This window comes from Chiloscyllium punctatum, chromosome 25 (genome assembly GCF_047496795.1).
Source record: "Chiloscyllium punctatum isolate Juve2018m chromosome 25, sChiPun1.3, whole genome shotgun sequence".
NCBI lineage: Eukaryota > Metazoa > Chordata > Chondrichthyes > Orectolobiformes > Hemiscylliidae > Chiloscyllium > Chiloscyllium punctatum.
Genome location: NC_092763.1, coordinates 26679757 through 26701869, shown reverse-complemented (window position 1 = coordinate 26701869; position 22113 = coordinate 26679757). Strand labels below are relative to the sequence as shown.

General features: G+C 41.6%; 1 protein-coding gene across 4 annotated transcripts in view; it reads right to left on the bottom strand.

Moving 5' to 3' along the window:
* Positions 1–22113, bottom strand: part of btk (Bruton agammaglobulinemia tyrosine kinase) — a 123122-nt gene that overhangs the window by 48900 nt on the left and 52109 nt on the right. For 3 of the 4 annotated variants that reach the window (XM_072594873.1, XM_072594875.1, XM_072594874.1), the window contains exons 4-8: positions 14499–14580; positions 13259–13387; positions 12023–12096; positions 7440–7612; positions 2854–2916 (exon numbers count right to left, since the gene is read on the bottom strand). In XM_072594873.1, coding sequence (XP_072450974.1) covers positions 2854–2916; positions 7440–7612; positions 12023–12096; positions 13259–13387; positions 14499–14580 — 521 coding nt within the window. The remainder of the gene's footprint in view (positions 1–2853; positions 2917–7439; positions 7613–12022; positions 12097–13258; positions 13388–14498; positions 14581–22113) is intronic. The other variant, XM_072594876.1, reaches the window with a different exon arrangement.

The window sequence follows — 22113 nt, the reverse complement described above, 5'->3', positions numbered from 1 at the left end:
ACTTTCAGAGGGTGAGTACTGAGGAAGTGCTGCACTGTCGGAAGGTCATTACTGAAAAGTTCTACATTATCAGAAGGTCAGTAGAGTCATAGAGATGTACAGCATGGAAACAGACCCTTCAGTCCAACCCGTCCATGCTGACCAAATATCCCAACTCAATCCAGTTCCACCTGCCAGAACCTGGCCCATATCCCTCCAAACCCTTCCTATTCAGATGCCTTTTAAATGTTACAATTGTACCAGCCTCCACCACTTCCTCTGACAGTTCATTCCATACATGTACCACCCTCAGCGCGAAAACGTTGGCCCTTAGGTCTCTTTTATATCTTTCCCCTCTCACCCTAAACTATGCCCTCTAGTTCTGGACTCTGCCAACCCAGGGAAAACATTTTGTCTATTTATCCTATCCATGCCCCTCATGATTTTATAAACCTCTATAGGTCACCCTCAGGCTCCCACGCTCCAGGGAAAACAGCCCTAGCCTGTTCAACCTCTCCCTGTAGCTCAAATCCTCCAACCCTGGCAACATCCTTGTGAATCTTTTCTGAACCCTTTCAAGTTTCATAACATCTTTCCAATAGGAAGGAGACCAGAATTGCATGAAGTGGCCTAACCAATGTCCTGTACAGCCACAACATAACCTCCCAAATCCTGTACTCAATACTTTGACCAATAAAGGAAAGCATACTAAGCGCCTTCTTCACTATCCTATCTACCTGCGACTCCGCTTTCAAGCAGTTATTAACCTGCTGTCCAAGGTGTCTTTGTTCAGCAACATTCCCGAGGGCCTTACCATTCAGTGTACAAGTCCTGCTAAGATTTGCTTTCCCAAAATGCAGCACCTCACATTTATCTAAATTAAACTCCATCTGCCACTTCGCAGCCTATTGGCCCATCTGATCAAGATCCCGTTGTAATCTGAGGTAACCTTCTTCGCTGACCACTACACCTCCAATTTTGGTGTCATCTGCAAGCTTACTAACTATACCTCCTATGTTCACATCCAAATCATTTATATAAATGATGAAAAGTAGTAGACCCTGCACCGATCCTTGTGGCAGTCCACTGGTCACAGGCCTCCAGTCTGAAAAACAACCCTCCACCATCAACCGCTGACTTCTACCTTTGAGCCAGTTCTGTATCCAAATGGCTAGTTCTCCTTTATTCCATGAGATCTAACCTTGCTCACCAGTCTCCCATGGGGAACCTTGTTGAATGCCTTACTGAAGTCCATATAGATCACATCTATCACTCTGCCCTTGGTCAGTATTGAGGGAGTTCTGCGTTAACAGAAGGTTAGTACTGAGGGAGTTGTACATTATGAGAAGGTCAGTGCTGAGGGAGTGCTGCACTGTTGCAGGGTCAGTACCGAGGCAATGCTACATGATGGAGGGTCAGCACTGAGTGCTGCAGAGTCAGATGATTTTCAAGGATGTTGCCAAGGTTGGAGGTATGGGAAGAGGCTAAATAGGCTGGGCTGTTTTCCCTGGAACATTAGAGGCTGAGGGATGACCTTACAGAGGTTTATAAAATCATGAGAGACATGAATAGGGTGAATAGTCAAGGTCTTTTCCCCAGGGTAGGTCAGACCAACACCTGACATTATAGGTTTAAGGTGAAAGGGGAAAGATTTGGAAGGGACCTAAGGGACAACATTTTCACACAGAGGGTAGTGTGTGTATGAAATGGGCTACCAGAGGAAGTGGTGTAGGCAAGTAGAATTATAACATTTAAAAGACATCTGGATGGGTAAATGAATAGGAAGGGTTTAGAAGGATATGGGCCAAATGCTGGCAAATGGGACTAGATTAATTTGGGATATCTGGTCATCATGAATGAGTTGGATCGAAGGGTCTGTTTCTGTGCTATACAACTCTGTGACTCTACTGAGGGAGCACTATACTAATGGAGTATTAGTACTAAGGGAGTGCTGTACAGTTGCAGGATCATTACTGAGAGAGTACAAGAGTGTCAGAAAGTCAGTACTGACGGAGTACTGCACCGTCGCAGGATAAGTGCTGAAGTATTGGCGCACATCAGAGATTCAGTACTGAGAGAGTGTCGCATTGTTAGATGGTCAATACTGAGGGAGTGCTGCACTGCCAGAGGGTCAGTACTGAGGGAGTGCTGCACTGCCAGAGGGTCAGTACTGAGGGAGTGCTGCACTGCCAGAGGGTCAGTACTGAGGGAGTGCTGCACTGCCAGAGGGTCAGTACTGAGGGAGTGCTGCACTGTCAGAGGGTCAGTACTGAGGGAGTGTTGCACTGTGCTTTCCACGAAAACAATGCAGTAGCTGATGGTTTGAATCTATCTGCTTACATTTAGAAAAGTCTTTTCTCTTCAGTATTTGCTACAAGCTGGAAAACAATCGTTCTTGAGTATTTGTTTTCTCTGTCATTTCATATTGTCCAACAATCAATGATTATTATTATCTTAGTCAGTATTCAGATTCCCATTGTACAGAATTGTAGTTAACTTCTCCAATTCTGCTTCTACAGAAAAGTGCCTCAAGAGTTGAGTACTTTAAGCAATTCTATATATCTCCTTGGCTTTCTAAACTGAAAGATCACATTTTCCATTTTCAACCATAAGAGACATTATGAGGCCAGCTGTATTTGAATAGCCATCAGTAAGAGTCACAAGTCACATAGTCGAAAGTTAACTAGGTTCATTAGGTTACCTAAGGAAATACAAAAGCACATTTGTTCATATTTCATTTTCCTACTACCTATTAATATAACCTTTCACCTCATATGTTTCATTGAAGCACCTGTTTATGATATGTCAACACAAGTCCCGCCCCAGTTTTTCATTGTGAACTAGAATTGTGGCAATCTCTACTGTGCTACTTACTCATATGTTTCAAGCTTGTTCCCAGATTCCACCACATAATTACTGGGGATGAATCCTTCCTGTCTGCAGAGAGAATGAATGAGACCAATCAGCTATTTTCAACATCCTATCCACCATAGGCTAATCCCATGCAGGTGTCTATCAGAGCAGATCACTCTATTAGCCCTGATAATACCCTCTGTTTCCGCTCTGTAACTTGTGTCTTTGAGTGTGATTATAAGTAATATAAAATGATTCTCCCATTATGTTACTTCCCATAATAATTTCTCCCACCTCTGCCTCTAAGAGCAGAGGTTTCGAACTGTTCCCGTACTTTCATATAATTGCAAAAGATCTCGCAATCTGCTTTTATATTACTATTTAGTTTATTCTCAAATTCTAGTTTTTCTCTTTTTAACTTTTTCAGTTGCCCTTTGCTGTTTCTAAAACATTTCCAAACTTCAGGCTTACTATTGTTTTTACAACATTGTATGCCACTTCAGTAATTATGGCAGACACAGGGGAAAATCTCCAGAGCTTCTGACATGGTTGTAACAAACACCACCACATGGATTATCAATAAATTGCACAAAACAGTATGCACGTTATCAAAGAAAAGGACTTACGCCTGCTGGCAAATTAAGAGCAAAATCAAAGAACCCAAAAGAGTAGAATTATTTTGAGTATTGCTGAAAAACATATTTTATCATAACTTTCATTTTGCACTTATCAACTTTTCAGTTGCCCTTTCCTAGTTTCAATACCAGTCCGAATCTTCAGGCTTAACATGTTTCTTTTGCAATATTATAAGCCTCTGCAGCATTGATAGTAGATGACAAGGCAAATCTACAAAGAATTTTAACTACACCTCTGCAAACCGAATACCATTTGTCAACCAACCAAGCACTCTCCTCCTAACAGTATAACAGCTGATTTTCCCATAAATTGGTATTCTTGCAAGATGAATGCAAGATGAAAAGCTTATCAAAATATGTCCTTTTACAAATTCTATACTAATAAATAAATATTCATATCATTTTCTTATCCGCTTAGCCTAACAATATCTAATCGGAAAATTGATGAAGACATCAGGAGTTGAGTAACAGTTGCAACAGAAGCCTTCAAAAAAGTGGCATACCTGTTCAGAAATGAAGACAGAGTGAGATGAAACCTACACCTGGTTGATTTTATTACATGGATGTGCAAGTTGGAATCTAAATGGAAGATAAAGGCTACAGAGACGTAGTTATGTTGAACCATGGTGAGGGTTAACAAAAACAGAAAGTGCTGGAGAATCTCAATAAGGTTGGCAGCTTCTGTGGAGAGAGAAACAGAGTTGACATTTTGAGTCAGTAACCTTTTGTCAGAATGAGACTCAAAACATTAATTCTATTTTCGCTCTATAATGACAGACCTGCTGAATTTCTCCAGCATTCTCTGTTTTGTTTCAGAACATTCACTGATCTTTATTTTATAGGGTTAGTTGGACAACATCACTACATCACTATGTTCCCCCCCAAGTGTGTGAAGTTATCCACATTGGTAGGAAAAAAAACAGAAAACAGAATATTTTTAAATGGCGAGAGATTGTGCAAAGTTATTATTTGTAGGGACCTGGGAATCACCAGCATGAACCAGAGAAAGCTAATGGGCAGCTACAGCATTCAGGGCAGTGTGGTGGCTCAGTGGTTAGCACTGCTGCCTCACAGCAGCAGGGGCCTGGGTTCGATTCCAGCCTTGGGTGACTGTCTGTGTGGAGTTTGCACACAGTTTCAAGGGAAAAAGGAACACAATAAAAACATTTGCAGCTGATCACCAATAGCTGTAGTTAGCAGAGAGAAACCAGAAGACCAGTGAAATTCTGGGGTTAATGCAGCAACTGGGAACCAAATGAGGAAATACAGTAACAGCTTAAGAAGCAGAACAGATACAGGACCAAGATGGTGGCTTTTATCAAAGACTGTGGAAGTTGGAGAGCCAACATTGTAAAACCCCATAATACCAGAAGATAAGCAGAATAACCTCTTCATTTAATCTAGTACTATCAATAAATTCTCTCATCATCCACAGATGGATGTATTTGACAATTAAGCATTGACAACATTGTTTATGTAGAGAATTCTTTAAGGGAAGTAATTTTTTGTTTTGTCAGTCCCATTGGGCTGATCCTTTATTCTGGTCATGTGACCCCTCTTTCTAACTTTCCCAGCCCATGTGAACCTCCTGCTCAACACTTACTTGATCAAATACTCAGAAATTTGATAAGTTTCATTAAGATCTCCTTTCATTCTTTGAAATTCCAGGGAATATAGGCCCAATCTCCTCAATCACTGCCTATAGGACAATCTAGTCAACTCATGAACCAGTCTCGGGGAACTTGTTACCTTCCTTGAAGACAATTATATCCTTCCTAAGGTAAGGGAACCAAAAATGTACACATTACTCTAGGCTGTGGTCTCATCAAGGCTGGCCAAATTTACAATAAGGGTTTTGCACTCTTATACTCCGATAATAATGACTAACATGTCCCCTGCCCTCCAAACATGCTTGTTTTTTTAAGAATCCCTACAATGTGCAAACAGGCCATTTGGTCTAACAACTCCACACCAGCCCTCTGAATAGTAACCCACCCCCCTACATTTACCACTGACTAATGCATCTCACCTATACATCCCTGAACACTATGGGCAATTTATTATGATCAATTTACCTTACCTGCACACCTTTGGATTGTGGGAAGAAACTCACACAGACACAGGGAGAATGTGCAAACTCCACACAGACAGTCACCCAAGGCTGGAATCGAACCCAGGCCCCTGCTGCTGTGAGGCAGCAGTGCTAACCACTGAGCCACCACGCCGCCCTGAATGCTGTAGCTGCCCATTAGCTTTCTCTGGTTCATGCTGGTGATTCCCAGGTCCCTACAAATAATTACATTTCACAATCTCTCGCCATTTAAAAATATTCTGTTTTTCTGGTTTTTTACCTACCAATGTGGATAACTTCACACACTGGGAGGGGGGGGGGGGGGAACATAGTGATGTAGTGGTCTTGTCACTAGGATAATAATCAAGAAGCCCAGACAAATGGTCTGAGTTTATATCCCACCTTAGCTTCTGGTGGAATGTAAATTTAATTTATAAATGTGAAGCTAAAGATAGTCTGAGTGATAATGACAACTATTAAGTATAGTTGCTAAAAAAAAAATCCAGCTAGTTCACTAACACCCTTTTGAGGAGCAAATCTGCCATTCTTATCTGATATGGTCTACACGTGACTCCAGTCCATAGTGACATGCTTGGCTTTTAAGTGCCTCTGGAAATGGTCTAAGAGAGCTCTTCCTAAATGTTTCCCACTCTGGGAGTCTTGTTCAGGGCTTGAAAACTCGCACAAACTCAAAGTGAGGACTGTGCAACTGGAGTGGAGGAGAGGAGTTGTGGGTGTGGACTGTGGAACCTACTTTTTCATAAATCTTTCAGAAGTAAGAATCAGACCATGGACAAGGGTCAGTTAGGTCAAATTGTTAAAAAATAAGGATATGAAGAGATCTCGCAGGTCTTGACTCTAGTTGATGTCATTGCAGTCTTGAAGTTCGCAGCCCCAAACCTCGCTTTGTTACCCCTTTGGGGAACCATGACCCACTGTTTAAGAAGGCCTGGCATAGCAAGCCATTCAATTCAAGGGCAATTAGGAATGGACAAGAAATGACAGCTTTGGCAGTGACATGCACTGTTGAGTTATTATGTAGATTTCAGACCAGACATGCAGTGTATATTTACATGACATCGCAACACGTAATGTTCTGGGACAAAAGTATCCTCCTTACCATCAGACACTGCCTCTGTCTGTTGGAATCAGTAGAGTGACATCAATTAGTTAGTATGTGTCTGTAATGTACACTAAAATCAGTAAGCATAGAATACAGACCATGTTTAAATCTGTGATATTATAGCAATATAAATAGTGTAAACAAACTTCAGGTGACTGATTATAAGAGCAGAGTGTTTGTGGCACATGTAATGTAAGCTAATGCATGGGTGTATTGGGCAGCACTCAGACCATGTTCCCAGTGGCACTGTTGTTTAATTCAGGAAACCAGGTCATGGGGGCACACCCCCCCATATCCCATGAAAGAAAAAATAACACAACACCACATTGTCTGACATATTTTTGCACATTCAGTTAGCTACTGTTTATGATTTGCCCTTTCCAACAAACCCCTGTGGAGATTACTGTTAGTATAGCTTCAGGAGAAAGAGGAGTACCTCCAGGTTAAAACAAAAAAAGTTGTGATAAGACTAGAAATCAGCAACAAAAATGTAAGAATGGAGAATAGAGAAAGGCTACAAATCCTGGTCATGTGTTCCATCCTCAACCTCCGTCCGTTGGTGAATGTTTCTCGCAGTACAGTCCTGGTCAACACAGAGAGTCAGTTACACCCAACTCCACAACGGCCACCAAGGTGCTCGGTAACATTGTGTCCATGTGGACCTTAGCCAGATTTTCAAGTTGACGGGTGCCTGTTTTCCTCCAAGCAGACATGACAGCTTCTGAGGCACCAACCACACACAGAGCTTTTGGACAATAATCTCAGGATCATCTCTTACCCGCGCATGTCTCTAGCTTTCCACCAATGTTGATCCTGGTCATCCAAGACAACATATTCTTCATCCTTCTGGAGAGACAGATCGTCAGGACTCATCTTCTGGTAATCATATAGTGCAACAACAACCTTTGTGGGTGTGGAGCTAGGCTGGGGAGGTGGAGCTCGTTTCATCTGCTGGAATACAATGAGTAGAACCATTACCAAGTCAGCATTAACTAGTTACTTAGCAACCTCTGGCTAATCATCCATATCTATATGTGAGGATACCATTGACAAGTTGGTCAACAACCAGGAATCAATGATTGTGTTGTGTGTGTCTATTATTCATTCATGTTGTGTAGGTGTTTTGGCTTGGCTTGCAGCTATTACTTATCCCTAATAGCACCTTGAGGAGGTGGCGAAGACCTGTTTTCTTGAATTACTACAGACCGGTACAAAGTACCTGGAGTGCTGTTAAAGAGGGAGTTTCAGGACTTTGATCCAGTGACGCCGAAGGAAAGGCGATATAATTCATGGTCAGGATGGTGTGCAGCTTGAAGGAAAACTTGTGTTCCCATGCATCTGTTGCTTTTGTCCTAGGTGGTAGAGTTTACAGGTTAGAACATAGAACAGTACAGCACAGGAGCAGGCCCTTCGGCCCATGATGTTGTGGTAAACATGACACTAAATTAAACTAATCCATTTTGCCTGCTCTTGGCCAATATCCCTCCATTCCTTGCATATTCATCTGCTTACTAAAGGTCCCTTAAACATCCCTGTCCTATCTGCCTCCACCACCAGCCCTGGCAGCACAAACCAGATTCCTACCACTCTCTGTATAAAAAGCTTGCCCTTCACATCTCCTCTCAACTTTCCCTCTCTCACCTTCAATGCATGTCACCTAGTATGAGACATTTGAACTCTGGGAAAAAGATTCTGACCATCAACCCTATCTATGCATCTCATAATTTTATAGACTTTGATCAAGTTTCCCCACAGCCTCTGCTGCTGCAGAGAAAACAACCTGAGTTTTTTCCAGCTTCTCCTTATAGCTCATACCCTTTAATCCAAGCAGCATCCGGGTAACCCTCTTCCACACCTTTTCCAAAGCCTCCACATCCTTCCTGTAATGTGGCAACTAGAATTGAATGCAATAGTCTAAGTGTGGCCTAACCAAAGTCTGACAAAGCTGCAACATGACATCCTGACTCAATCCCCTAACCAATAACAGCAAGCATGTCATGTGCCTTCTTTACCATTCTATCTACTAGTATGGCCACTTTCAGGGAGCTATGGACATGAACACCAAGATCCCTCTGTACATCAGGATCTTGCTGTTAACTGTATACTTTTCCTTAACATTTGATCTCCCACAATACAGCACCTCACACCTACCTGGATTAACCTCCATTTGCCATTTTTCTGTCCTCCCTGTTTGGATATTGAACTGGTGGATATGGTTGCCATCAAAAGGGCAGCTTATTCATAGGTGATCTCAAGCTTCTTGAGTGCTGTTGGAGCTTCACTTATCCAGGAAAGTGGAGAGTATTCCATCACACTCTTGACGTGTGCTATTTAGATAGTGGGCAGGCTTCAAGGAGTCAGGAGATAAGTTACTCAACTGAGGATGTTCAGCCTCTGATCTGCTCATGTAGCCACAGTATTTATACACCATTTCTGATGGGATAACAGTCTCCTTATTGGAGCAGTATATTCTGATTCTGTCCATTTGTGTGGAAGGGGAGGAGGAGAAATATTCATCAAACATGAGGTGAGATAAGTTGACTGACTTCCCTTGACATCAAAACTGCATTTGACTGAGAATAGTATCAAGAAACCCAAGCAGAACTGGAATCATGGGAAAAGTCTCCTCTAGTTGGAGTCATAGCTGCTACATAGGAAGATGGTTTTGGTTATTGGAAGTCAGTCATCTTAGCTCCAGAACATCTCTGCAGGAGTTCCTCAGGATAATGTCCTAGGCCCAACCACCTTCAGCTGCTTCATCAATGACCTTCCCTCCATCATAAGATCAGAAGTGGGAATGTTTGCCAATGATTGCACAATGTTCAGCACCGTTCGTGACTCCTCAGATAAATGAAGTAAACCATGCTCAAATGCACCAAGATCTGGACAATACCCAGATGTGGGCTGACAAGTGGCAAGTAACATTTGCACCACATAAATGCCAGGCAATGACTATCTCCAACAACACCCCTTTTCGTTCAATGGCGTCACTGTTACTGACCACTGTCCCACTGTCAACATCCTCAGCGCGGGAGATGCAGTCGGTGGGGGCAGGTTGTGGGTGGTTATCATTGACCATAATCTGAACCAGACTAGCCACATAAATACGGTAGCTACCAGAGCAGGTCAGAAGCTCAGAATCCTGCAGTGAGTAACTCACCTCCTGACTCCCCAAAGCTTGTCCACCATGAACATGAAACAAGTCAGGGATGTGGTAAAATACTCCCCACTTGCCAGGATGGGTGCAGTTCCAACAAAACTCAAAAAACTTGACACAATCTAGGAGAAAGCAGCCCACTTGATTGACACAGCATGCACAAATCTCCACTCCCTGAACCACTGGCACTCAGTAACAGCAATGTCTACCTGCATTTCAGAAATTCACCAAGTCTCCTTAGCAGCCTCCAAACGCACAAACTCTACCATCTAGAATGGTGCAGGTGGATGGGAACACCCCTACTTGCAAGTTTCCCTCCAAGCCACTCACCATTCTGACTTGGAAATGTATTGCTACTTCTTCAGTGTCACTGGGTCAAAATGGTGGAACTCCGTCCCTTATGGCATTGTGGGTCAATCTTCAGCATGTGGACTGCAGCAGTTCAAGAAGGCAGTTCACCAACACCTTCTCAAGGGCCACTAGGGACATGGAATAAATGCTGACCAGCCTGTGACACCCACGCCCCATGACAGAATTAAAAATAAATGAGGTTATTACTATGTTGGAAAAGAGGTGAATTGATGTGCTCACCAAAACCAATGCCTACTTTTTGTTAATTGTCAGCCTCACACAGGGACCTGTGTTCGATTCCAGCCTCGGGTGACCCTCTTTGTGGGCTTTGCACATTCTCCCTGTGTCTGGTTGGGTTTCCTTCGGGTGCTCTGGTTTCCTCCCATAGTCCAAAGATGTGCTCAATTGCCCATAGTGTCCAGGGGTGGCTTAGCCATGGGAAATGCAATGTTAAAGGGGTGGGGGTGGGGGGGAGCAGAGTGGTGAGTCTGGGTGTGAAGTTCTTCAGAGAGTCAGTATTGAATTGTTGGGCCAAATGGCATGTTTCCACATTGTAGGGATTCTATGGAAACCTGCCATGGCTTGCTTTGCCTGACAGAAGCATGGTTAAGGTCTGTGGTGCTTCCAGAATGCCAAAGTGTCACCCAGTGAAGACCCAGAAACACTAGTGGCAGATGGAGACTCTGGTGGGCTTCATTCACTACCAGCTTTGGAGAACGTTGTTTGCATTGTGGCTGGTTTGGTAAGAATATCACTTCCATCCCATCTCTTATCCACCCATGGGACTGGTCCTTGTAAGGTTGAGGGACACTGCTGAATTCTTAGCTGTAGGTAAGATTATCTTTTTATTTAACATTCTGTGGACTATTTTCATGATATAAAGTGGTGTGCAGACAAAGCAAGTATAAAGTGAGAATAAAACAGCAAGTAGTTAGGGTCTGGAATGCACTCCTGGAAATGTGGAGCAGGCAGGTTTTACTGATGTATTCGAGAGGGCATTGGACGATTAATTGAATGGAAATAGGATACATAGATATGGGGAAAAGGCAGGAGATTGGCACTAGTCAATCAGACTAGATGACAGAGCTAGCACAGATACAATGGTCCAAATGGCCTTGTTCTGTGATTCTATGATTAAGCTTAGCACAAGGCAATACATAGAATAATCTCTCTCTGGAGTCTGCTGTCATGCAATCTCGCATCATGACTGATGTTGCAAGAGATGATTCACATACTTGAGTATTTACCCTTTACACTACACTCATCACCAATCAAACATTCTGGGGACTCTCACCTTCCAGTCTTCCCTCACCCAAAGGCAGCCAAATCTTCACTCATTCTTCCAACCTTGCTGGCTTAACAGACATAAGACCTCTGTTCCAATATCAGGGTAATGTTCACCATTCAGGTGCAGAGATTGTTTACCCAAAATATAACCAGCTATTCACTATCATCAGCATTTAGAATGACAGAAAGAGACAACATCGGAGAGAGAGAGTGAGAGATGGAAAGAACAAGTGGAAGACAGAGAGAGAGAGATAGAGAGAGAGAGACAGGCAGAAGCTATGGCACAGAGAAAGAGTGATATAGATGTAAGAAAGACAAGTCACTTGAAACAGATGGACAGAGCAAGAAAAAATTTGAGACACTGGTTAAAACTCATGAAGACATAGACACAGTGAAGGCAGAGGAGCTGGGAGAGAAATACAGTCATCAAGACAAAAAGCGAGTGAGTGTTAGTGAGTGAGGCTGAGTGGGTGAGTGTGAGTGAGGCAGTGTGACTGAGTTAGTGAGTAAATAGGAAAAGGTAATAGAAAGGGAGTTTCTGCCTTGTGTGGTTCCAGCTCACTTGCCTGCTGCTGTTCTTCCACTGGTGTTGGAGGAAGAGGTTTTCTGGATTTACGCCGAGAATTCCCTGCTGAAGGAACTGCAATCACAGAGTTTAGAATTATTCTTCCACACATTGCCTCGCCTGAAATACTTCTTCAGTTCCAACAAAGCTTACAGTTAGCTCCAACCTGTACAGGTCAACTGTCGGCTTGATTCTTAAGGAAGGGCTTTGAACTCCCAGCATAAACCCTGTGATTTTCACCTGTGCTCAGAGAGCTGAGCATCCAATTACATGTTACTGATGGCCTGTTGCATATTTCACTGAGAGGCCCACTCCTTGTTTCATTGGTTCACATAGGAATGTGAAGAATCACATCTGAATGCAGAATGACACTGTTATCATTGTGGTAACAGGCTTCCCAACATCAGGTGAGATGTCAAGCCCCATCTGCCTGTTCAGGTGGATGTCAAAGACTTACATGGCACTATTTCAAAGAACAGCAAGGTGCACTATATCCTTGATATTCTGCCAACATTTATCACTCAACAAGCTATTAAAACAGATTATCTTACTGTTATCACACTGCTTTCTGGGATCTTGCTGTGCATAAATTGGCCAATAAGGCAGTGACTAAACTTTAGAAGTACTTCTTTGGCTATGAAACAGTGGTAGATCATTTGAAAGCCAGAAAAGTGCTGGGGGGAAAAAAAGCAATCCCTTTCTTGGTCTAGGATCTGGGAGCAGAACTCCCTAGGATTTCATCTCCTCTGAAATACAGCACCTCCAACAATGCAGCCACTCCCTTGGGACAACCTTGGAGTGCCAGCTTCAAGTCTCTGGGGTGGAATTGAACCCTCACTGTCAAACACAGCAGTGAAGAGGCTACAAAGATTCATAGCTGCTGGATGTACACTATCCCTGTCCCTGTGCTCAGGGGTGGCTTGCTGCACTTCACAATCCTAGCTGGGACTCAGTGCCATCAACAGTTATCCAATCAGGAGTTCACCCCACATGAGTTCTACAAATTGCAATCCTCGGTTTGGTCTGAAGGTCTGGTCTTAGCACTGCTTCCACTCCTGAACATTGTTGAGGATGGCAGAGGGCAGATTGCTGATGCCCATCATGTTTAATGAGCTTATATCTAGGGCCATGCAGGGGGCTCTCTTGGAAAGGCCTGATATCATTGATGGATATGCACCAAGAAGGGTCAGCAAAGCGAAAGAAGAGACATATTTCCCACAATTTGTAAAACTCTCACAGGAATTCATGGATTTGATGATGGAACATCCAGGTGCATTCTTAGCTGACTGTTGACAGCAGGACCATTCTCCCTCTATCCAAAAACATGGGTGGTATTTCTGCATCAACTCCTGATTGAACCGGATTCCTGGAAAACAACATAAATTAACATCAGTCCAAGGGGTAGGAAATCAGGAGGCAGACCTTGGAGAACAGGAGGCTGAAAGGAGATTTTGTTGAGGTATTCAACATCAGTAGAGTTCTGGACAGAGTAGATGGAGAGAAATTGTGCCTATTGGTGGAAGGATCTGAGGAAACTTTGAAAGGTAAGAGAAGGAGACACAGGGAGAAGCTCTTTCATACAGCAAGCGATTCGGACTGACCTGACGTTATAGCAGAGTCAGCTTTAACTAAAGCTTTCAAAAGAAAATTGGATCAGGTCCTTCAATAGAAAAGCCTTTGTAAGATGATGCGATAAAAGTAGGGAGGACTAACTGAGTTGTTCTTCGAGAGAGCAGCAGGGACTTGATGATCTGAATGGTCTCTTTCAGTGCTGTGACCACTTTGTTTCTATGATTACATTAACTAATGTCACATATTAACTGCTCCCAGCATTACACAGATTACCCCCCCAATTCACTACCATACATATTAACCTGCCTGTTCCCACAGAGATTAAACTCCCCCAATTATCATACAGTATAGCCCCATTCAATTATCATACAGATTAAACCCCCCCTACAATTCCCACACGGACTAAACATTCCACCGATTGCCAGATGGATTAACCACAAGGATTAACCCATCATTTTATAACACAGATTATCTTCTAATTATGAGTCAGATTGAAAGTCCCCAATTATCACAGAGTAAAACTCCTCTGACTATAACACCCACTCCCCTCCAGTTATCACACAGATTAAACTTCCACCTCCCCTACTTTTATTATACAAATCAATCCCTACCTCTCCATGATTTTCTGAAGTTAAAAGATAGTTTACAGGTCTAAATGATCTGACCTAGCTCTTCCCTAATTTGTTGGTCCTTTCAGAATCAGACATCTGATATTTTGACTGGATCGCTGATATTACAAGAAACTGCAGCCTAGTTTTGTTCTCTCAGCCACACCACAAGGCAATAGCAGAATAGAATTTGCCCCCTCTCTATCCAGCAAGCGACAAGTTTGTCTTTAACCTCACGAGTCGACCTTTGTTTCTAAATTTAATCAACCTGAAAGCTGAGTAAATTGACTACGTAACTGTTGTTCAACTCTTTGATCCATTGTTTCCGCACATCTTCATTCTTGGCAAAAACATAGAGAGGACCCTCATCATACACAATCTGTGGAATAGAAAGTCATGTCATGATTAAATCTTGGCATCACAAAGTTGTGAAAGCAACAGCAAAGTCAAACATTCTGCATATGAACCCTGCAAACAATAGCAAGGAGTTTAATCTCAGATCTGATGTTTCAGACTCTTGTCTCTCTCCCACAGTGGCTTAACTCTCAGGTCATGCTAACTGTGATATTGGGGGTTTAAAAATCTACAAGCCTAAGCAAAATATCTCAGGACAAATGGGTTAATAAAAAACATTCTCTGCATAAAAAGGCTGGTTTTGTAGAATGTTCCCTACAACAATATGTTGAGGACTTAACCGAAAAATTAAGTTATTTTTGGTCTAGAAGCAGGTAGGCAGCAACTCATGGTAAACTCTGCAGAAAAAAAGAGATCATATTACAAAGTAATTCCATGTTAAGCTTCAGAAGGATACAGGTATCCCCCATTTTTCGAACATTCGCTTTATGCAAATTCACTTTTATGCCTGGCCGCAATAATTTACAATTTATGTCAATGCCTTTGGAAAAGAGGCTGAGATTAATACATCCAAATTTGCTGAGGTTACAAAGCTAGTTGGAAATATGAAAGAAGAGGACTAGGTAATTGAAACTAATTTTAGATTCATACAAAACATCAGTTAAATGATGGTGCAGTGTGATTAGTCTGAGATTGATCATCGTCTATGGAGAGACAATGGAACAATAAGATTAGTTTGAAATTTCTATAGATCTACATGTAATGACTATTTTACTGAAAGCAAGATAAAAAGGAAAAGTTATAATTTCTTTAAGATGTCTTTAGAGTCTGTAACTTTTTCTAAGTATGTTTGAAAAGGACCTTTGTACTAAGTGATCTGAGACTCTTGACTTGAAAACAGTACATTTTGGAAGGAATTTAGGGTACAGAAGCTGCGTGGAAAGAGAAAAAAAAGAGTTTTAGCAGGGTGAGAATGGACAGGCACATTTACCAGGAACTGTGTGCATAATACAGTTGAAAAGAAACAGAAAACTACAGACAAGGTTGGAACTGAGAAGGTAGATTGGTCACAGATACAAGTATGCTTTGGCTTTGCTAGATCCGACCAGATTTCTTAACAAGTTTTAGTAAAGGAGTGTGCTGTCTAGGGATGATTGTCTCTGGGAAAACGTGGATGGTGTGGAGCTATATTGCTTCAAGGACAAAAGCAAATGAGTGGAAAAAATGAGAGATTCTGCATCTCTCTGCAATAGCCTTGTGGCATTATCACTGTGCTATTAATCCAGAGACCCAGGTAATGTTCTGGTGACCTGGGTTTGGAAGCTATTATGGGGGAAATTGAATTCAATTTTTTTGTTAGATCTGGAAGTAAGAGGAAAACGATAACTGTGAATCCATTAAAACCCTGTAATGCCCTTTAGGGAAGGAAATTGCCATCCTTCAACTGGTCTAGCTTGCATGTGACTCAGATCCACAGCAATATGGCTGACTCTTAACTGTCTTCTGGGGATTAAGGGATGGACAATAAATGCTGGCCTAATGATTTCCTTTTAAATGATAAAGACAGAGTTGGAAAAAGTGAGATGAGGTGGTGCCATATTTGAGCTGGGAGCCCTTTTTTTTAACCTATTTCCCATGTATCATTTATAACATGTATCCACCATAAACCTATTAATTCAGGTTTAATTTGCATTGTTTCTGTTTCTGTTGGTAGTTTCTCATTTTGGATGTTAATCAATAAATGTGGCTCTTTTGACCTACAGATCCTCCACATGGGTAAAAAACAGGAAGAGAATGGGGAGTAATTTGGGATTGATACAGGGCTTTAGAAAACAAATGGAACATTGGGATAAAGTGAGTTCTGGGGAAAGAATGGGGATGGAGATTCACTTGGTATTGATACAAGGGACTGATTCGGGAAGTGGTTTGGTCTTGGTGGGGACTGGATAGCTTGCATCCTGGGGTCTTAAAAGAAATCGTGGTATAGACAATAAATGCATTAATTAGAATACTCCAAAATTCCTTCGATTCTGGAAGGTTAGAAAATAGCAAATATCACACATTTATTCAAGGAAGGAGGGAGGCAGAGAGCAGCAAACTATATACCAATTGGCTTAACATTTTCCATCGGGCAGATGTTGGAATCCAACACAAAGGAGGTGATCACAGGATACTGTACTTAGAAAAGTATAACTTGATCAGGTAGAATCATGATTCTATGAAAGGGGACAAAAAAATCTAATAGATTTACATAGTAACATCAATGGTGAATACAAGGGAACTGGTAGATGAGGTGTACTTGGTTACAAAAGCTTTTATTGGCTTTTATAAAAGCCCTGACATGTCATAGACTGCATTCCTGCCCCCTTCCCCCTTCCAATGGCTCATCCTCTTATTATTGGTGAATCCCAAACGGAAACATTCTCTTCTTCGTAGCTTTGACTCAACCCTATGAACTTTGAACTTGTCCACATCACACCCAACCTATCTATCTGAGCCGTATTAGTTAGTTAATCCATTATCCACATAAATGTATTACCTCCTATCAATGTGTGATACCTGATTAAATTCTTTTTAGAAATCCAAATATATCACATCTGTAGGCTCCCTTTTATCTATCCTGCTTGTTATCTCGTCATAGAACTCTAATAGATTTGTCAGGCAGATTTCCCCTTCATGAAGCCATTATGACACTGGTCAATTATATCATGTGTTTCTAAATGCTGTGTTATTAAATCCTTTATAGTAAAACCTAACATTTTCTCAATAACGGATGTTACGCTAACTGGTCTGTAGTTACTTGTTTTATTTTATCTCCCTCTCTTTTTGAATAAGTGTTTCAATCCTCTGGGACTTTCCAGAATCTACGGATTTCTAGACAATTACTACCAGTGATCCACTATCTTTGTAGCTACTTCTTTTGATATCCTATGGTCTATCGTATCAGGTCCAAGGGCCTTATTGAATTTATATAGGTTTCCTTTGTACTTTATCTCTAGTGTTAGTTATTATCACCCACACTGTTTATCCTCTTGGTGATTTAGTACTTTTGGAACAGTATTAGTATCCTCAACGATGAATAACGATGCAAAGTATTTATTGAACTCTTTCCATTTCCTGGTTCCCCATTTTAAATCCCCAAGCCTCCATCAAGCAGGAAGTAAAGATTGGTTTGAAAGCTATCTTTAAATGTGGGATTAACCATTCCTAGGAACCTCCTATTTTGATAAAATTTGCAAACATGATAGCCTTTGTTTTGTTGTGGCACTCATTTCCATGGCAGAATGTTATGGATTCAATCCAGAAACTCAAGGACATTCTAAGAGAATGTGGCACTGTTTAAGATGCCAAGCATTGGGTGATGACTGCCAAGGGTCCAGATTAACTCATGTTTTCCACTTTGCAAGTGCAAAACACTTTTAAAAATATCCGATTGATTGCAAATGTACTTATTAATGTCCGGACTGAGGTTATGAAAGTTGCAACGTAAGTATAAATTTGCCTATCTGACATGATCTACACCGATTCAAAAGATCAAGGCAAATTATTTGCAATATAAGGAAACCCCACACCCACGATTTCAAAACAAGGAAGTGAAGAGTAAAGATGGTTATAGAGTAAGGGGGCAATTATGTAATGGGAAATATTCATGCATTATGTTCCCAGTGAAGTTATAGCATTGATAAAAAGAAACCTGCATGGATTTCAGAAGTGAGAAGTTGTTGCAATTTATAAAGCTATCACCAATAGTTATTTTTTAAAAAAAATATGGTTTCTGTTATTAATATAGGTATCAAAGTACAGGAACTTATACACTTTTCACTGTGTTTTTTTTAAATACACGTGACAATAACTTACTATTCGATACTATTCTGTACTGTTGCAGAGAAAATTAAGCAAGGAGTAACTGGAACTTTCTGGAATTTTTTGCGGGTAAGAGAAGGGCTTATGCCTGAAACATCGATTCTCCTTCTCCTTTGATGCTGCCTGACCTGCTGCGCTTTTCCAGCAACACATTTTTAAGCAAGTAACTGGAACTTGTAAGGCACTGCAATAAATGTGAAGGACTTTCATTTTGATATAGCCTGGACCAATAAAATTGGTAAAGGCAACTGAAAGATAAGTTTGGAGAATGTTTTTGCTTCCTGAAATTTGTGGAACCAACTTAGAGAAAGCCATTTCAGAGCTAGTCCTGCATCCTTGTTCCATTTCTCCTACCAACCATACTTTCCAGCTACCAATTGGATTTATCCCTCCCATTGACCAATCATGTCATACCCACTACCTGTATTCACCTATCATTGCCTCACCATTCTGTTACTCTCCCCATTCTGTTACACTCCTCTCTCTTATTATCTGTAGCTCCCCTACCTCCACATCTACTCCTGAAGAAGGGTAATATCTGAAACATTGATTTCTCCACCTCCTGATGCTGACTGGCTTGCTATGTTCTTCCAGTCTCCTGGTTTGTGTATTTCATGGCTAATGTTGTGCAATAATGCAGGCTTAATTAGTAATCTCACAGTGAATCCTCTCAGACAAAATGCAGTCATAATACTGTATGATTAAACTTCATGACGGGTTTGAAAGTCATTGACGGCTCAAATACAAAGCAATCTTAATTGTAAACAAATCCAGTTGTACTAGGTACAAGGGGAGAGCTGGTAAAATTTGATTAGGTATTTTGTTTTTATTCTTTCACAGGTTGTGGGCACCTGTCATCATTTATTGCCCATTCCTCATTGTACTGGAGAAGGGAGTGGTGAGCTGCCTTCTTAAAATGCTGCAATTCTTGTGCTATAGGTAGACCCACAATGCTGTTAGGGAAGGAATTCCAGACTTTTGACCCAATGACACTGCAGAAATGGCAAAATATGACACAAAGGTCATGGTGTTGTGGATAGTGTGGAGGGCTGTTGCAGGCTACAACAAGACATTGAAAGGATGCAGAGCTGGGCTGAGAAGTGGCCGATGGAGTTCAGTCTGGATAACTGCAAAGTGATTCATTTTGGAAGGTCGAATTTGAATGCTGAATACAGGGTTAAAGGCAGGATTCTTAGCAGTGTGGAGGAACAGTGGGATCTTAGGGTCCACATACATAGATCCCTCAAAGTTGCCATCCAAGTTGATATGGTTGCTAAGAAAGTGTATGATGTTTTGGCTTTCATTAACAGGGGGATCGAGTAGATTAGGTTGATCTTAGATTAAGATAAATGCTCAGCACAACATCGTGGGCTGAAGGGCCTGGACTGTGCTGTACTCTTCCACTTTCTACGTTCTATGTTCTACGTCAGATGGTGAGTGACTCAATGGGGAAATTACAGATGGTCGGGGTCCTATGATGGGGATTTACCATTGAAAAGCATGAAGGTAAATAAAACATTGGGAAACGTTTGAAGAACTTTTTCAAAATAGATAACTAAAATACAATCCTATGAAGAAACATGATTTGAGCCTGTAAATGATTTCAAAAGGATATTCTGTGGACCCTTCAAACTGGAAGGGGGTGAGGTGTGGATTGGGGATGTGAGACATGCTGAGTTACTACACACAGAGACACATGGCCTTGGTGAGTTGAAAGGCCTCTGCTATGCCATTCCAGATGAATCTTGTAGTATCTTCCCTTGATTCAATGAGTAAAACAGCAGTGTGAGGGAACTATAGCTTAATCTGACCTTCTGTTCCATGCCTGAACACTGTAGCTGCACCCTCAGAATCACTGCACTACAACATAACCCAGCCTTGTTGTAGTCCTGTGTTCCTGCACAGCTTGGCCCTTGTAACCAGGATTACCACTTACTGAAGCCAAAGGCGCAAGAAGATTCTGCCTGTCTTCCTCAGTCTGAGCAATCAACTGAGCCAATCTTCTTTGACATGTGTCCTATTGTCCTCTGGCTGAACCTATGTCACTTCACCATCAGTTTGGTGTAAATGAATTAATTCAAAATTTTAAAAAACCACACAATGCCAGGCTATAGTCCAATAGGCTTATTTGGAAGTACTAGCTTTCGGAGCGCTGCTCCTTCATAAGAACATAAGAACTAGGAGCTGGAGTAGGCTATCTGGCCCTTTGAGCCTGCTCCATCATTCAATAAAATTATGGCTGAACTTTTCATGGACTCAGACCTTATGCTCCACAATCCACTGATGAAGGAGCAGTGCTCTGAATGTTAATGCTTCCAAATAAACCTGTTGGACTATTACCTGGTGTTGTGTGATTTTTAACTTTACCCACCCCAGTCCAACACCGGCTCCTCTATATCATAACTTAAAATTGAGTTATTCTGAATGGTGTCAGCTCTTGAAGTTGGAATGTTACAAGTCTACTTTTCACTGAATCAATGTTTAAAGGGGTTGCCTCTCTGTCAGGAATCAATACTGGTGTTCTCTTCAGGCAGGCAGTAGTTGGTTAAAGATGCACTATGTTTGAGTGTCGGGTTGAGAATTCACCTTTTGAAGAATTTCAGCGCTAGGTTGGAAACCAGTGAAAAAAATGCTTTTAAATCATTTCTCACTGAGAAGACTCATTTTGCAGTCTCAATCTAAGGTGCATACTCACTGCAAGAATGAATCTTTCCATGATTCAGTGGCTGATTTGAAATCAGAGACAATCAAAATAACAACAGGGGGTTTTCATTTCCCCTTTTGTTTACCATTAAGCATGTTGGTTATCTTCAAAGCCCAAAACCAAACAGAGAGCAGACTCTAGCTTGATTATCTAAATAATTAAGCCATGTTTGGTCAATATGATTGATTTTACACATAGCATTGACAATCCTTCCATCACTTGTCACCTCCAGTCTCTGTCTGTTTACTTTCTTCTCTGTTTTACTTATTGCTCCTCTCAACCTCCCTCTTTTGTCTTCCTTCAATTTCTCCTCTCCTACTCAATCTTCCTACTCTTCACCTGTTCATTAAGTTGAATTTCAAACTCATCGCAGCTTCTCCGACTCCCGAACTCCCTCTGTTCCAGAGTCTGCTTGTTGTGGACCTCCAGCTCTCTCAGTTTCCTTTTCCTGCCACACTTGAAGTGTTCAAACTAAGCATGGACTTAGCCAGGCTTGGTTCCACCCAAGAAATGTTTTCCAATTTACTTCACCTTTGAACCTGTCGTTATCCATGCTGACAACCTTTCCTTTAGTTTTTCCACAAAAGTGCAGACAGTTCTCAAGTCAAAATTACAAGGAAGCTGTGTAAGAAAAGCTTCTCTCATTGTATATGACCCCAACAAATACATGTGGTTGTTCACGTTCACTATGTACGATCAAGATAATAACTGCTGCGTATAGGTCCCAAGTTATCACTTGGCCTGACTCTCATTGAGAGTTTACAGTGTGACAGGCTCACTAATGCTCAGCTCTGGCAATGACTAAACAGTTCTGTCAGTGAAATTTAGCTTGCTGTCATTTCACTTTAAGTCATCAAACACACCTACTACTGCTTCCAGCTCCTCTAGTATTTCACCTTTGCAAGAATAGCTTGGATGCAGTGTGACATTAGTCTTTGGACTGGGCATGTCTTGGTAAGATGTGGTTTTTCACAGAACAATGTCTTGTCC